The sequence below is a fragment of the Medicago truncatula genome, chromosome 3, assembly GCF_003473485.1.
Source record: "Medicago truncatula cultivar Jemalong A17 chromosome 3, MtrunA17r5.0-ANR, whole genome shotgun sequence".
Classification (NCBI taxonomy): domain Eukaryota; kingdom Viridiplantae; phylum Streptophyta; class Magnoliopsida; order Fabales; family Fabaceae; genus Medicago; species Medicago truncatula.
In genome coordinates, this window is record NC_053044.1 from 48367330 (window position 1) to 48383874 (window position 16545).

The 16545-nt window shown below is 34.2% G+C and overlaps 2 protein-coding genes across 2 annotated transcripts; one reads left to right on the forward strand and one right to left on the reverse strand.

Moving 5' to 3' along the window:
• Nucleotides 1-1449: 1449 nt before the first annotated feature.
• Nucleotides 1450-2021, reverse strand: LOC11431218 (uncharacterized). Its single transcript, XM_003602679.4, has one exon. It carries the CDS (start codon nucleotides 1892-1894, stop codon nucleotides 1595-1597), a length of 300 nt encoding a protein of 99 aa, XP_003602727.1. The 5' UTR covers nucleotides 1895-2021; the 3' UTR covers nucleotides 1450-1594.
• Nucleotides 2022-7838: 5817 nt separating this feature from the next.
• Nucleotides 7839-14635, forward strand: LOC11434089 (ribonuclease TUDOR 1). Its single transcript, XM_003602682.4, has 17 exons — nucleotides 7839-8053; nucleotides 8382-8565; nucleotides 8694-8768; nucleotides 8870-8983; nucleotides 9072-9176; nucleotides 9861-10067; nucleotides 10142-10354; nucleotides 10430-10537; nucleotides 11163-11333; nucleotides 11412-11609; nucleotides 11686-12045; nucleotides 12144-12374; nucleotides 12457-12645; nucleotides 12724-12801; nucleotides 12902-13096; nucleotides 13693-14070; nucleotides 14176-14635. The coding sequence occupies exons 2-17, from the start codon at nucleotides 8404-8406 to the stop codon at nucleotides 14368-14370; spliced, it is 2979 nt and encodes a 992-aa protein (XP_003602730.1). The 5' UTR covers nucleotides 7839-8053; nucleotides 8382-8403; the 3' UTR covers nucleotides 14371-14635.
• The last annotated feature ends 1910 nt before the right edge of the window (nucleotides 14636-16545 follow it).

A 16545-nucleotide genomic window follows, 5' to 3' on the forward strand; every position in this document is an offset into this window, starting at 1 on the left:
CGTAGATTTTTATACGATTTTGAAGGATTCTGGACATTTAATGATACAAGTCAATTTTGAGCTTCGTTTCAATTGTTTCTATTTCGTTACCATCATGTGTCATCGTCTTCGTCAAGCTTTTATTTTGTTCAATAAGAAGAAGAAAAAAAAATGTCATTGAAGGTGAAAATGGAAGTGATGCAAGTAGTGATGATGTTGATGATGATGAAGGAGGAGAAAATGATGAGATTGATGAATGAAGGTATTGATATGATAGGGGATGATCCATAGAATTGTTGTGTGTGATTTGATTTAGCATATAGGCTTTAACTTTAAGATATTTTGGTAGAATCTTTCGATTTTGATTGCGATTTTACGGTTTTTCAATTATGCTATCTCATATCGATCCTACAAAAATAGTTTAGTAAAATTTTCGATTTCGATTGTGATTTTGTTATCTCCTTTCGATCAGAAGCAAAATTTTGATATTGACAACTTTGACCTTAAGTTTTTATTTATTTTACTTTGGCCACTTACTTAACTTACGAATATTATATATTTTGATTCTTTAAACTACAAAATTCAAACACTTTAAGTCCCTCTTGTTAAGGACCAAAATATCTTTATATTTGTAAGGAACCACATTATTAAACATTCATAACTTAAGGACTAAATTTGAATAGAAAAAAGAAAAACTTAAGGGACAAAATTGTATAATGCTTATAACTTAAGGGACTAAAATAAAATGAACGACATTTAAATGATCAAAGTAAAACCTAAAAATAATTTAAGGACCAAAAATATAATTTAACTAAATAATATATTCTAATTTTCTGTTACTTAATCCTCTCAACAACAACAAAAAAAAAAACTAGTTTTATTTAATATCAAGTATAATAAAATAATTAATTTTAATTGACAAGTGAATTATATGACTGTGCTTTAAATCAAACCAAAAAAATGTATGTCCAGAAAATCATATTCAACTTATAAATGCTTAATGGTTAGTTAATTACCATGTGCACAAGTGAATTTTCTTCCTATCATTTTCACCTCTGTTTACTCCAGTAATATACCGGCGCATGGTATTTATGATTATCACACTTGGATTCTTATCCCTGCTTAAAACGACACCTTAATTCATCATCACTGTTCACTTGACAGTGAATGCCACCATATACCTACCACAATCACATGAGAATCTGGCTGACAGTGTTGAAAATGAGAAACCTATAGAACTTGCGTAGAAAAAAGAGTAACTTATTTACTGAATATATAAATAACGATTAAAATTTTAAATATAAAAGTAGTAAAACTTTTTTAAAATTTTATAAATAACGATCATGACAACCAAATCAATCTGTATATAAATCTAGCTTTCATTTCATTCATTATATATACACGTATATATACAAGTTACTATAAATTCCAAACCAACTAGTAAAACCTTTCCTCAAAAATGCAAATAAATAAATAAATAAAACACTGAACAAATATAGAAACAGAACATCTTTTGAAATAATTAGGACACAAAACAACAACATCTTTACAACATTATTCAAAAAAACAGCACATACATACATACAATATCAAATCTTGCACACACACCTTGACTTCAGGCACCTTTGATACATGAAAACATTCTATGACTACTAAACCTAACAAGTTTTTTTGAAGGAGAAACAGAACCAGTTGTTGTCTGATCATGAAATTGAAAACCATTACCAAAACTATCTCCAACAGATTTATGTCTCCTGTGACCAATATTATAATCATCTGAAGCTGGTTGTTGAGTTTGAGGGTGGATCTCAGCCATGCTTATGTTGTAGCTTCCTCCTAATGAAATAACCTCATATTGTCGTCTAGTTCTATTTTTCTTGATTGCTTTATACACAAGAGGTAGAAGACCTTCCATAACACTTCTTATTGTAAATCTCTAGAACAAAATATTAATGCTTATATAGGAAGAAAAAAAAAATGTAAAGACTGCAAAATGGAGGAAAGAATTTAAGAAGCAGGCTATGAAAGCAAGTTGCTGGATTAGGTGGGTTTCCTTTCATTTATCTTGTTGATTTTTTTAACAAAATTTAACCTTCTCTGTTCCTTCCGGTCGTAAACTTTGACTTTTCAACTTTGTGTTTGACTTAGTTAGCTAATAGGAAGAAGCCACCTGGTACTACTGCGTCATTGTGCGTGACACGGTCTTTTGTTGTTTTTATATAAGTGCGTGACACTGCTATGAGAATTAAATAATTACATTTTCAGAAGAAAAATATGCTCAAATTTTTAAGATCTTAAACGGATGATAAAAAATAAACAAGTGTATCAATCCTCTAATTAATCTGAAGACTAATTAAATGTATTCGATGCAGTGATTGAACCCTCTATTAATATGGAGGCAGTTCATGTATCTTCAACTCCCTGCAATAATGGCAGCAAAGTAAACGATTCTTTTGAGCCTCAGAATCCAAATCAAACAAGGTGAATGATAAAAATCAATTATTAAAATGATAATTTTACTAAACATTTGAAATTTGATGAGTGGAACCTTTGAATGATTTTTAAATCCTTTTTTGTATCCTCATTTTTAATTTATGGGGTTTATTTTGATAGGTCAAGTACCCTCTATACTTTTCTTATGGGTTAAGTACTCATTATTCATCTAATAAATTTTTGTTGTTAAAAACACTTTTAACTATAAATTTATATAATATTTTTTGACAAAATAAATTTATATTACATTGCCCTATTTATAAAATATTTGGATCACCGTATATATAAAATAGTTTGTTGTTGAAATAAACCATGTAATATATGTGAAACTTGAACATAATTCATGTAAAAAATAAATCATATATTTTATTCTTGTAATTTGATATTCTTCGTATTTTAATCATTTAGAAGCTTAGTCCCATAAAAGAAATAATTGTGGTAGGGAATCTTGTAACATGGCCATGTGGCTTTTTTGTAGATGTAATTTTTTTTCGAGAAGTAATAAATTTAGGCCATGTGGCCTAAATTTGATCGGTGATAAAAACATAATCTTTCGGATAATGCTATATATGAATGTCATGCACATAACAATGTCATGTTTATCTCTCGATATAAAAAGCAGTTATAATAAATGAACACCAAATTTCTGACACAATATAGACACCGTGTAAGAATACTGTTTTATTTGTATTTTTTCCTCTTTATCTCTCTTTTCTCTCCCTCATTACCCCTTTTCTCTCTCATCTCCCATCAATCACCCAACCATGGCTTCTCTCGCTGGCCATCTACCATCGGCGACTCAATTCACGCCACCACCGCCACAATCCCTCTCCTCCGATCCACTCAGATCTCCCACGCCACCACCACCTAAGCCTTCTTCTCCGATCTCCGTTCACCACCTTTTTCGATCATCACCTCCATATCCTCTCCGACCTCCGTTCACAACACCACCACCCATCAACCAATCTCTAACCCACTGACCACCGCCTCTTCCTTCTTCGAATAACATACGATCAAATAGTTGATATGAATACAAACCTAACCTTGTGTATAGGCATTATTATTTACACATGATTTAATATAAATCCTTTAGGTAATAAGACGACGTCTCACACTTTCTAAATCAAATAATCACTTTTCAATTACACGTTGACATGCGAATCCAGCTCGTCTAGCGACTTGAGGTTTCTTCATATGGAAGGAAATACTAGCTCATCTAATAGGTCATCAAAACTGACTTAATTAGCTAGGTAAAGCCTAACACACCTGGCGTATTTGATCTTGCAATTTTCTCTTAAATTTTCTGCAATTCTTCGCATCGAGCTCGCTCATGTTTGCCTAGCGAATGTGCTTTGATTTAGAATCTTTACTTTTTATCACCTCTGGTTTTTAAGCTCGAAAACCTATAAAATTAAAGGCAGATAGGTAAAAAGCAATTTAATTGGCTTAAAACAATAATGTTATGTATTTATTATAAATTGGAGTATGTGCGTGTGTGTATATATTAATTGTGTAACAAAAAAAAAAATTAATTGCAAAACAAATTTAACAAGTGTTGTGAAAAGTAACATGACATTGTCACTTATCAATGATCCAACCATAAATTTTAAAAAATAAAATAATGATTCAACCATCTAGTTTTAGATTTCTCAAGCCACAACAAATATTGTTAAATAGTGTTGTTGGGACATTAGTCAGGAAAATTAAAAGTTAAATTTTTTCTTTTAGAACAATGAATTATTGACTTTCAAAAATTTGAATATACAACATTTTCATACTTCTCAATTCAATATTTCTATATTCATTTTCTTTCCTAGTGCTTAAGGGACACTATTTAACATTATCCTTCTGATAAATACCATCTTCATATTCTTTTCAAACATTATGTTGCTCCATAATCGTTCACCCATTGGGTACTCTCCCCAAATAAATATTAATCGAGTCCAAATAACACATAAAAAACTTTTTCTTTTAAAGTTATTTGCAAAAACATTGGAGTTTCAATCCTTAAACGTAGTTTTGGTAGGTTAAATTTGATCATTACAGTCAATACTCGCATCTCCACGGTGACTTCCCTCTCTTGGGTCCGTTTGGTTCGAGAGTTTTGGAGGGGATGGGAGGCGAGGGAAGGGGAGATTTTTAATTTGAAGTGTTTGGTTCAATTTTTAGAAGGGGATGGAAGGGAAGGGGAGGGGAGCAAATCTCTTTAAAATTTTATTGCATTGCCATAATTATCCTTAAATTAATTTCAAATCTCAATATTAACCTTATAACAACTTTTATTACTATTAGATTATATTATTTTTGTAACAATCTTATTATTTTGTTATATTATTTTTGGACGTTTTTATGACAATGAATACTTCCTATTGACACAAGTAAATGACGTTTTTGCCCCTAGCGGCAGTTAACTGCCGTTAGGAAATGCGCCGGTAGTTAACTGCCGTTGTGTTCGTGATATATTCAAGTCAGTAGCCAGACACTCACTCACTCCATCATCTTCACCATCTTTCTCTCAAATTTTCACTCACTCTCACTAAAAAAACTCTACCAAATCATCCAAAATTTCTTCCACTTAATCAAAAGTAAGTTATCACTTATGCTATTGTCATACATTTTAGTTAGTATATGTGTTTATTTGTTTATAATTTTAGTTGTTGTTTAATTATTAAATTTTGAATTTTTGTTTTTAATATAGATATGTTGTATATCTGAAATGCTATTAACATATATTATGAATACCTGTTATAATGAATTTATATTGCATAAATTTATATTTTTTTTTAATTTTATAAATTTTTTAGGGTTTGGTTAGGATTTTTAGGGTTTATGTCAAATTTTCACTTGAATGAGTTTTTCATTGATTATTTTTAATTTATAATTGTGTAGATTTGAAACAATGGTCGGGTGGATTGACGTTCATGCACAATTCAACGGCGGAGAACCTCAGAGGTTGAAGGTTCGATGTCTTGGTTTAACGTTAAGAGGTCTCAAGGATGAACTGACTGAATTCAACCAAGGAGTCAACCCCGGAGACACAAGGAGGGTGGAACACGTTCGGTATAAACGTCCAACGCTCGACGAGGGGAGAATATCATTCACTTGGGTGGAATTAACGAACGACGAAAACGTGACGAGCATGTTTTGGGAGCACAACATGTTCCAGTGGATCGATATGCGGGTGACGTTGTTGAGATCAACTGAAGATATCATCAAAAGTTTGATTCCGCCAGAAGATCGTCATTAGTTAGGGTAAGGTGCATTCCAACTGCAACAATTGTCTTACCTAAAAAATGGGGTAATTCAAACTTGCCAAACGGTCAGGACTCAAGCATTTCGCTCGGCATTCATGTTTTTCCTTTGAAAATATTAAATTCTTGTTAGGATGGTTTAGATGAATGTATTAAGTGTCAAGGAATGAACCTCATTTCGTTGGCACTTGAATACCATCATCTAAAGCAAGCCTAACAAAAATTTATTCTTTTCAAAGGAAAACATGAATGCCGGGTGAAATGTTTGAGTCCTGTTGCTTGGCAAGTTTGAATTGACCCCATTCAAAGGTAAGACAATTGTTGTAGTTGGAATGCACATTCCAACTGCAACAATTGTCTTACTCTGGATGGGGCAGTTCAAACTTGTTAATCGGAAGGACTCCAACATTCGATAAGCATCTTGAACGCTGGTATTCAAGTGTCGAGGAATGCACCTCATTCTTTTGACACTTGAATATCAGCGTTCAAGATGCTGATCGAATACTGGAGTCCTGCTGGTTAGCAAGTTTAAAGTTGCCCCATTCAGAGGCAAGACAATTATTGCAGTTGGAAGGTACATTTCGGAATGTAATGTAATGCAATGTAATGTGATAACATATATTTTGTTTTGAATGGAACAATAATTATCTTATTTATTCACTTTTCAATTTATTTATTCATTACGCAATTTTAATTAGTTGAATTCACGTTAGATTTAATTAGTTTTTATTCAAATACACAATTATTCAAAACGCGACTTTAATCGAAATTATTCAAAACGCGATTTTAATTGAAATTATTTAAAACGCAAATTTATTCAAAGTACCAATATGTCAAGCAAAATGTACCATAAAAAAAGATCCAAAACAATTAGATATTACAACCCATTACATTCAATCATCTTCCTCATCACACAATTCAATTGGGTTGTCCTCGACAGTCCCTGGGGAACCTGCTTTTGGCTGAGGACCAAAATAGCATGTCCTCCCGCTCCTCCTCAACCTCGAATGATTATACACTAGCACCTTCAAATCATTCTTTTTGACGGATCCATCGCATGTGATTCCGTGCCATGTCATCGACGATTTTTCTTTCTTCTTGTCGTCACCCTCATTCTTCTTGTTCAACTCAACGTTTCCCTGATTCTGAGACATATCTACATAAACAAATCGGCGATCAAAACCTACATCATGTCGTAACAATTCTACAATAATTCATCAAAACCTAAACTAATCATAAAAATTATACCGTAACTAATCGTAACAATTCTATCACAAAATCATAACAACAAAATTTCATAACAAACCTAAACTAATTGCAATGATTATACAACAATTCATCTAATCCTAAAAATTCCACCATAATTTCATAACAATTCTACAATTCTAACCTAAACCTAACAATTCTAACCTAAACCTAACAATTCAAACAACCTAAACTATCATAACATCATAAAACCAATAAACCTTTATAATCACAATTTAACCAAAAAAAAAACTATCAAATCAATCACAAAATAGCAACACAATAGGATTCAAAAAACTTACTTGATTTTGTGCTTGAAATTGACTTGGAATGACTTATGCTTTGTGAAATTCGCACCTATGGAAGCAAAAAATGTAACAATGGAGTTTTGGAAACTCCTATGCTGTTTTGTTCATATCACGAACACAACGACAGTTAACTGCCGCTGGCTTCCAGCGGTTGTTAACTGCCGGCGCATGGCCTAACGGTTGTTAACTGCCGCCGGAGGCAAAAATGTCATTTACTTGTGTTTACTTGTGTTAATGAGAAGTATTCATTGTCAAAAAGCAATTTTCAAGATAAAATATGTGTAAAAAAATAAAAAGCAAAAGATAAAATAGTTTTGGATGATAACTTCTTTTCAAAATAGACAGTTAAAACAACGAAAGGTATAAGTTATCCCAATTCTTCTCTCTCTATGCTAAATTAGCAATTTAAGGTGGATTGGATGACGCAGCTGTTTTTTACTTTTCACACAGATTCTGATTTATGAGTGGCAATTCACGTAATTAACGCACAAAATCAGGGTCACTATTAAACATCACAACACAATTCACCTAATATAAAAACCGTCTCTCTTCATTCTCTCTCTTCTATACTTCTTTCTCTTCTTCCGTGCTCTCCGCCTGAAACTCAAACACTTCAACTCGTGTTTTTTTTTCCGGTGTTCGTTCTTCATCTTCGATTCTATTTTCTTATATAACAAAAAAAAACCTAAAAAATATTCATAGAATTCACAGTTTCAGAATTTGAAGTTTTGTTCAGTTTTTTTTATCTGGTAGATCCAAAGTGTGAATCGTCTCAAGGTATTGTTGTTGATCGATCGCATTCTCGTTTTGATTATTCGATCTGTGTTATTCACATTATTATATGCGTTTTTTTTATCAAAATTCTTATTCATGTTTTGATTCATACATAGATCTGAGTATTTTTTATGCATGATGATGTATAATCTTGTAAAAATATCGTATGATTTGTTTTTTTCTTCGTTTTTTGCATTCTGTTATTTTGTGATTTACTTTGTTGTATGATGCATGATAATAGATATGAATCACTTATCGAAAGCTGAGTTTTTTTATTTTCTATTTTTAATATATGGATTGAATTGAATTGAGTTGAGTTCGTTTGATGCAGATCGAACGGTAGCTGTTGAAGAATGGCAGCAACAGCGGCAGGGAACTCAGCATGGTATAAGGCGAAGGTGAAGGCCGTTCCTTCAGGGGATTGCATCGTCGTTGTATCTGTAGCAGCCAATGCCAAGCTTGGTGTTCTTCCTGAAAAATCCATCACTTTATCGTCGTTGATTGCTCCAAGATTGGTAATTTTGATTAGTTGAATTCAATGTGTGTTTTGAAGCAAGATTTTAAAACCTTGTGCTGTGATTTAACAAAAAATAATTTATAATTTGTATGTTTTAATTGGATGGAATTTTGGAAATTTCGACAGGCTCGTAGAGGTGGTGTCGATGAACCATTTGCATGGGAAAGTAGAGAGTTTCTGAGGAAGCTTTTGATAGGAAAGGTGCGAAAATAGAGTTGTTGTTTGTAACACTGATCTGATATTATATTGTTGTGGTTGATGAAGCATGCAATGTTTCTGATGTGATTTGTTTATTATATCAGGAGATTACGTTCAGAATTGATTACACTGTGCCATCCATTAACCGAGAGTTTGGAACGGTTTTTCTTGGCGACAAAAATGTTGCACTGCTTGTTGTTTCTCAAGGATGGGCAAAGGTTGACTTCTTTGTGATTTATGTCTAGATAGATTTGCATGTGATGCTTTTGGATTGCATTGTTGATTATGGGCTTGTCGTTCATTCAGGTTAGAGAGCAGGGGCAGCAGAAAGGAGAAGCAAGTCCTTTTTTGGCAGAATTGTTACGGTTAGAAGAACAAGCCAAACAAGAAGGCCTTGGTCGTTGGAGCAAGGTTTGTCTGGCTTTTCATATTTTTTTGAATACTTTGTAATTAAGGGACTGCTTTTGCTGCATTGATTGAAAGTCAACTGTTTGTTCCTTGTTGCTCTTGCAACTGAGGTGCATTGTGTCTGGCATCTATGTTAACGACAATATTTAGCGAGTAATTTCTACTGTCGTTTTCTCGAAGTTGACCTGATTACATGTTGCATTTAATAATCAATTAAGTATGCCAAACCTTGGTCGTTGGAGCAAGGTTTGTCTGGCTTTTCATTTTTTTTGAATGCTTCGTAATTAAAGGGACTGCTTTTGCTGCATTGATTGAAAGTTAAATGTTTGTTCCTTGATGCTCTTGCAACTGAGGTGCATTGTGGTTGGCATCTATGTTAACGACAATATTTAGCGAGTAATTTCTACTGTCGTTTTCTCGAAGTCGTTTTCTCGAAGTTGACCTGATTACATGTTGCATTTAATAATCAATTAAGTATGGCAATAATAATTTGAATGGTCAATATTCTAAATTGTTGGTTAAATACAGAGTGAACTCTTACTTTATTATTCAATATTTATAGACGCTGTCTTCTACTTCCATTTAAATTTACACGACATCATGATTCTGGAATGGTAGTTGCTATTCCTGTTTATATCATTGAAATCTTCTGTGAGTGTATCATATATAACTTTATGGTGGTTACAGGTTCCCGGTGCCGCCGAGGCATCTGTCAGAAATCTGCCACCTTCTGCCCTTGGTGATGCTAGCAACTTTGATGCTATGGGGTTGTTAGCTAAAAACAAGGGGGTGCCCATGGAGGCACTTGTTGAGCAGGTTCGCGACGGCAGTACTCTCCGAATCTATTTGCTCCCGGAGTTTCAGTTTGTCCAAGTTTTTGTTGCTGGAATTCAGGTACGTTTCATGAATGCTACTTTGGCTGCTACCATTTTTTATGTGTGCCCGCTTATTTTTTGTCTTTACGCCAGGCCCCACAAATGGGAAGGAGAGCTGCACCTGAAAGTGTAGTTGTACCTGAGGTAACGGTTGATACCACTAATGGAGATGTTCCCGCGGAACCTAGAGCTCCCCTTACATCTGCCCAAAGACTTGCTGTTTCAGCATCTGCTGCTGAAACTTCAGCTGATCCTTTTGGAGCAGATGCTAAATTTTTCACTGAGATGCGTGTATTGAATCGAGATGTAAGCAACAATCCTCTACAAGTTATATTGCTTTTGCATCTCTGAGATTTTTCTAAATTCCAAATGGCTATGCAGGTTCGGATTGTCCTAGAAGGTGTGGATAAGTTCAGCAATTTGATTGGGTCAGTGTATTATCCCGATGGTGAATCAGCAAAGGATTTGGCATTGGAGCTCGTTGAAAACGTATGTAATTCACTTGTATAGAGCCATATTAACATGACATTATGTCAAGATCAAATCTTGCCGGATCTGACTTGTTTCATTTATTGTTTTGAGACAAAGCAAGTTTGGATCATTTGTGTTTGTACATAATTTTAAGTGGTCTAAGACGGTTGTTGGTACGTGGAATATATCACACGACCAATAGGATATATATATATATATATATATATTTTAAGCTCTGTTAGAGTCTTTGATTACCTGCCTACCATGTACCAACTAAATGGGTATGAAAAAGGAAACATTTTACTTGCTATGTTGCTGGTTTTAATTACTTGAATGGACTAATCAAAAAACATTTCAAGATTCTTTTTCTTTTGAAGAAAGAGTAGACAAAATAAAGTGTGAATCTTTTATCAATCGTCCACTGTTTCATTTTATATTAATATTTTATAATTCTTTACCTTAGTTTTAATGCCATATCATTAGGCAATATCTATTGCATGGCATTTAGTTGGATCTTGATATCCCATGTTTCTCCCCTCATCGATAGGGTATTCAAATGTGCCAAAGTCACTTGATAGTTTGTTGCTGGAGTCTGGAATGTTTCTCCATGTCTTTAATCAAATTTGATTTTTCCATCAAATAGGGTTTTGCTAAATATGTTGAATGGAGTGCAAACATGATGGAAGATGAGGCAAAGAAGAAGCTGAAGGCTGCAGAGCTTGAGGCTAAGAAAACTAGGTTAAGGATCTGGACAAACTATGTACCACCGACTTCAAATTCGAAGGCAATTCATGACCAAAATTTTACTGGAAAGGTAAAATTTAACTCATTTTTTTTATGCCAAATGGTTATTTCTTCAGTGGTATAAGTGTTAATTTCTTAAATTTTTCAGGTGGTTGAGGTTGTGAGTGGAGATTGCGTCATTGTTGCGGATGATTCTATTCCATACGGTAGTCCACAGGCTGAGAGGCGGGTTAACCTTTCAAGTATTAGGTGTCCGAAAATGGGCAATCCTCGTCGAGATGAAAAACCAGCTCCCTATGCCCGTGAAGCGAAGGAGTTCTTGAGAACACGTCTCATTGGTCGCCAAGTACGAAGATATATTGCGGACCTTCTTTTAATATCATTGCTGACCTAAGCTACAACTGATTACTTCTATCTTTCAGGTGAATGTACAAATGGAATATTCTAGGAAGGTTGGTCCTGTGGATGGATCTGCTGTTCCACCGGGAGCTGTTGATTCCAGAGTAATGGATTTTGGATCAGTTTTCGTATTGTCCTCTGGGAAAGCTGACGGTGATGATGCCCCTTCACCCGCTGTTCCTGCAAGTCAGCAAACTGGGTTGAATGTTGCAGAATTGATAATTGGACGTGGTTTTGGAACTGTCATTAGACATCGTGACTTCGAAGAGAGATCTAACTTCTATGATGCTCTTCTTGCTGCTGAAGCACGTGCCATTTCTGGAAGGAAAGGGATCCATTCTGCCAAGGATCCTCCAGTGATGCATATAACTGACTTGATCACGGTTTGCAAAATTTTAACTACTGGATTTTATTTTTTAATTTGAAGCTTAGAAAGTGTAAATCAAGTCTTTAACTATTTTCTTTTCTTTCATATTGTTAGGCCTCAGCCAAGAAAGCCAAAGACTTCTTGCCTTTCCTGCATCGAAGCAGAAGAGTTCCGGCTGTAGTGGAATATGTCTTCAGTGGTCACCGTTTCAAATTGTTGATTCCTAAAGAAACTTGCAGTATTGCTTTTGCATTCTCTGGTGTCAGATGTCCTGGTCGTGAAGAGCCATATTCTGATGAAGCAATTGCGTTAATGAGGCGAAGGATAATGCAGAGAGATGTTGAGGTAATTCAGTTCCTTTATGAGCTCAAGATTCCCGAGTCCGAGTGTTGTTTATTTTACATAGTTAAACATATAATTTTTGCAGATTGAGGTAGAAACAGTTGATAGAACTGGAACATTCTTGGGATCCTTATGGGAGTCGAGAGCCAACGGGGCAGTTCCACTACTTGAAGCTGGTCTTGCAAAACTTCAAACCTCCTTTGGCAGTGACAGGATTCCTGATCTTCACGTCTTAGAGCAAGCTGAACAATCTGCTAAGAGTAAAAAGCTGAAGGTAAGAATGGGGTCCCAACTATATTTGACATAATCACTTTGTTTCCCTGCTATTATTCTAAAGAAAATTGTTTTGCAGATCTGGGAAAATTATGTTGAAGGGGAGGTTGTACCCAGTGGTGCAAATGTTGAAAGCAAACAGCAAGAAGTACTTAAGGTGTGTTGGAATGTAGGATAATTTTTTATTACTGGTAGTACTAGTGCCCCTTGTTTGTGTTAATGGGGGAATGACTTAATCCACTGTCCTTCATTCATAGGTAACTGTTACAGAAGTCTTGGGAGGTGGTAAATTTTATGTCCAAACTGTTGGAGATCAAAAGATAGCCTCCATTCAGAATCAGCTAGCTTCTTTGAACTTGAAGGATGCTCCTGTGATTGGTGCTTTTAATCCTAAGAAGGGTGACATAGTCCTGTGTTATTTTCACGCTGATTCATCTTGGTATCGAGCAATGGTAAGTTCCAATATGATTTTTTTTTTTGTTGCTTTTTTCCTTCTCCCCTTACCAGTGTAGGCATTGCAATCCCGTGGCCATTAAATTAAATAGGGAGCTGATTAAAAATATACTATCAATTAATGATTAAATCACAGTGACATATTTCTTTCATATCTTTGTCTTTTCTGGATCCCTTAGCTGTTTTCCCCTACCCTTCTTGTTCTAGATTTTTTATCTTGGTATCTTGATGAGCGTTTAGGTTGACATTCAATCAATATGGTTTATAATTATATTTTATAATATCCTGTTTATGAATTTTTTGGATAAATAATGTGAAGTAGATTAATTTCGTTAACCAGATTATTCTGCACATTCTAGCTGATTAAAAAAAATCCACAAGAATATGATTGACCTGAGATTGTTGAGCTTGATATGCCGTTATACGATTTATACATTATGCACAAGTTCCTTATGACCGCTTTTGCAAGCTCACATATGATCAGAGTTGATGAGATGCTAAATAGTTGGTGTATCGCTTGTATCACCTTGTGAAATTGTTGGTGTCGCATTCCTTTGTTTATTTTATACTGATTATTCGCAATTGAATTTTCAAGGTTGTCAATACGCCACGAGGACCAGTTGAATCTTCTAAAGACGCGTTTGAAGTTTTCTACATTGATTATGGAAATCAAGAAGTAGTACCTTACAGCCAATTGCGGCCTCTTGATCCATCTGTGTCTGCTGCACCTGGTCTTGCTCAATTGTGTAGCCTTGCATACATTAAGTTACCAAACTTGGAAGAGGATTTTGGTCAAGAAGCAGCTGAATACTTGAGTGAACTCACTTTAAGCAGTGGAAAAGAATTTAGGGCCATGGTTGAGGAGAAAGATACTACTGGAGGAAAAGTTAAAGGGCAGGGAACCGGTCCAATTATTGCTGTAACTCTTGTTGCTGTCGATTCTGAGATCAGCGTCAATGCTGCCATGCTTCAGGTTTGTATTACAACCGACTCTTGCCTGAAATACTATTGCTTGAAATACACATACAATCACAAAACACACCACTCTGAACATTTTGTTTTCATTTGGTATTTACAGGAAGGACTTGCTAGGATGGAAAAAAGAAACAGGTGGGACAGAACAGCAAGAAAGCAGGCTCTTGATAACTTGGAAATGTTCCAAGGAGAGGCAAGGACCGCTAGGCGTGGAATGTGGCAGTATGGAGATATTCAGTCAGATGACGAGGATACTGCTCCTCCTCAGAGAAAAGCCGGTGGTGGCCGTGGCAAATAAGTGTAACAAGATAAAGTAAGTTATATAATATAGACATCTTGAGAGAAAATGATTCAAGTTATAGACATGAGTTTAGAGAGAGAAAGAAGAAAATGCCGTGTATTTCCTTTGTAAGTTTTGTTTTGTTTTTCTTGTTGACTTTTGTTGTTAGATTCGGCGGAACATTTTTTTTCTGTAGATGTCATAATAAGGTACATGCGGCAGGGTTCTTTTTTACTGAAGACGGCAGAGATGTTTTGATAATTTAAGAAACTGTTCTTTTTTCCCTGTGTTGTTTGTTTTTTTGGCTTCAGTAGTATTTCTTGAATGTTTTTATCACATAGAAACTAGGCCATTGAAATTGTCAAAAAGAAAAGAAGAAGAAAAACCAGGCCACGTAACCTTTGAGGTAACACTTAACCGTGAGTGTTTGCTATTTATCAAGAAATTTAGTATATATTACTGATTAATACGTTCTTTTGTATATCTGTAAAAAAAAAAGTTCTTTTGTAAATGTTAACCTAATATTAATCAACTTTCCCAAACTTATTATCTATGACTAATGACCTCATTTTGTACTTAAAAAAATGTGCTCATTTTGTAAAACAAAATTGTATTCAAAGTTTTAACCTATATATCAAATCTTTCTATTACTGTGTTCCCCTAAGTGTTCTAAAAAATTGTTTTCAAAGATTTTATAACAAAATCACGATCGTGTGGATCATACATTTCAACTTCCTTTTTAATTGCTTAATTTGAATTTTTATTCAATGCTTAATCATCTTATTACTGTTGGTACTTCTTAAACTATTTTTAAACACCAATTTTGTCTCAAATCCCAGATATTGGCCCCCCGTCGTTTATTGGTTTCATTTCTACCATGCTAACCTAGAAATTAGGATAAGAGAAATGATATTTGTACAACAATTTTTTGACAACTTTCTCTTTTATACTCACAATATCCTCTTGTTCTCTCTCTTCCTTTATTTTCTCTCCATGGTTTTTATAATCAATAAAAAGAGAGAGAAAAAAGTTGTCACCAAAAATTTAAAGTTATATGAAATAGTTGTTCAAATATCAATACTCTTAAAATAACATATCCATGCAAACAAAAAAACACTTCACACAATATCATCAGCAAAAGCAAAAATAAGGGGAAGCCCTTGCAAATAATAGGATTCCTTGTTTTGAAGATCTTTCCTCCTTCCTTTCTGTTAAGTTCCTTTATGCTGATCTAGATGTACCCTCCTTTCTTCTTTTGAAGCTACAAGACCATCATCGATCAACATAACTGTCGGAAAGGAAAAAAACTTAAATATTTAGATGATTGGTTTTTGTTCCTCGATTTGTGTTTTTTGATTTTGTGAATATGCCACCTTTTGTTTTTATTTTTTTTGTTTGTTTGTCTCTGTAAAATTATCTGTATCAAAATTGATCCATATGACATGTTTCATATTTGATTTTAGTTTCATAAGGCAAGGACTAAAATGAATATCACATAGATTAATTTCAATATGAACAGATTTTATAAGGACTAAAATAAAATACCAAAAATAAAAAGCAAAAGATGGTATATTGATAGGAATAAAACCAAAAGATGATATATTTGCGGGGACTAAATTTATTGAAATGGAAAAACAACTATGATGAGCTTCGCCGATTTCAAAGGAAGAAATAGGAGGAAAAATATCACATTGCATTTATTTGTCTTTAAGAGAAAACCATGCAAGAAACTTATTTTGCCTCTTCAAAAGAAAACCATGCAAGAAACTTATTTTGCATCGTTGGCATTTCAATTGATTTAAATTAACGATGAAGTAACAACAATGAATTGCTTGGCCTGTGTGGGGTTTATTCTGGGTTTGGAGCTAGCCTGGCGTGATTGACTTGCTAATTTCAACCTTACCATGGATTCTTGGAATTTTGTTGTTTTGTAGACCCTTCCTAGAGAGCTTAATAGTCTCCCTTTTGATGATATTTCCGGGACTTGCATGTCTAGGAATGTTCGTGTGGTTGTTCAGTTTTTTTCTCCTTCTGAGCTTGAAGATGCAAGAAGATTAATTGCAGAAGTTCTTTAACTCAATGAGTTGTTTTCTCCTGGAAAAAAATAAATCCAATGTGATCCTTTTCCTCCTATTTCTTCCTTTGAAATCGTTGAAGCTCATCATGATTTTGTTCGGTTTAAAAAAGTTTAGC

Excerpts from the sequence above, each read along its gene's own strand:
- LOC11431218 (XM_003602679.4), bottom strand. The coding sequence starts at position 1,894 with ATGGAAGGTCTTCTACCTCTTGTGTATAAAGCAATCAAGAAAAATAGA.
- LOC11434089 (XM_003602682.4), top strand. The coding sequence starts at position 8,404 with ATGGCAGCAACAGCGGCAGGGAACTCAGCATGGTATAAGGCGAAGGTG. Across the intron at positions 8,984-9,071 it reads TTTCTCAAGGATGGGCAAAG|GTTAGAGAGCAGGGGCAGCA; the intron begins GTTGACTTCTTT and ends TCGTTCATTCAG. Across the intron at positions 10,538-11,162 it reads CATTGGAGCTCGTTGAAAAC|GGTTTTGCTAAATATGTTGA; the intron begins GTATGTAATTCA and ends TCCATCAAATAG.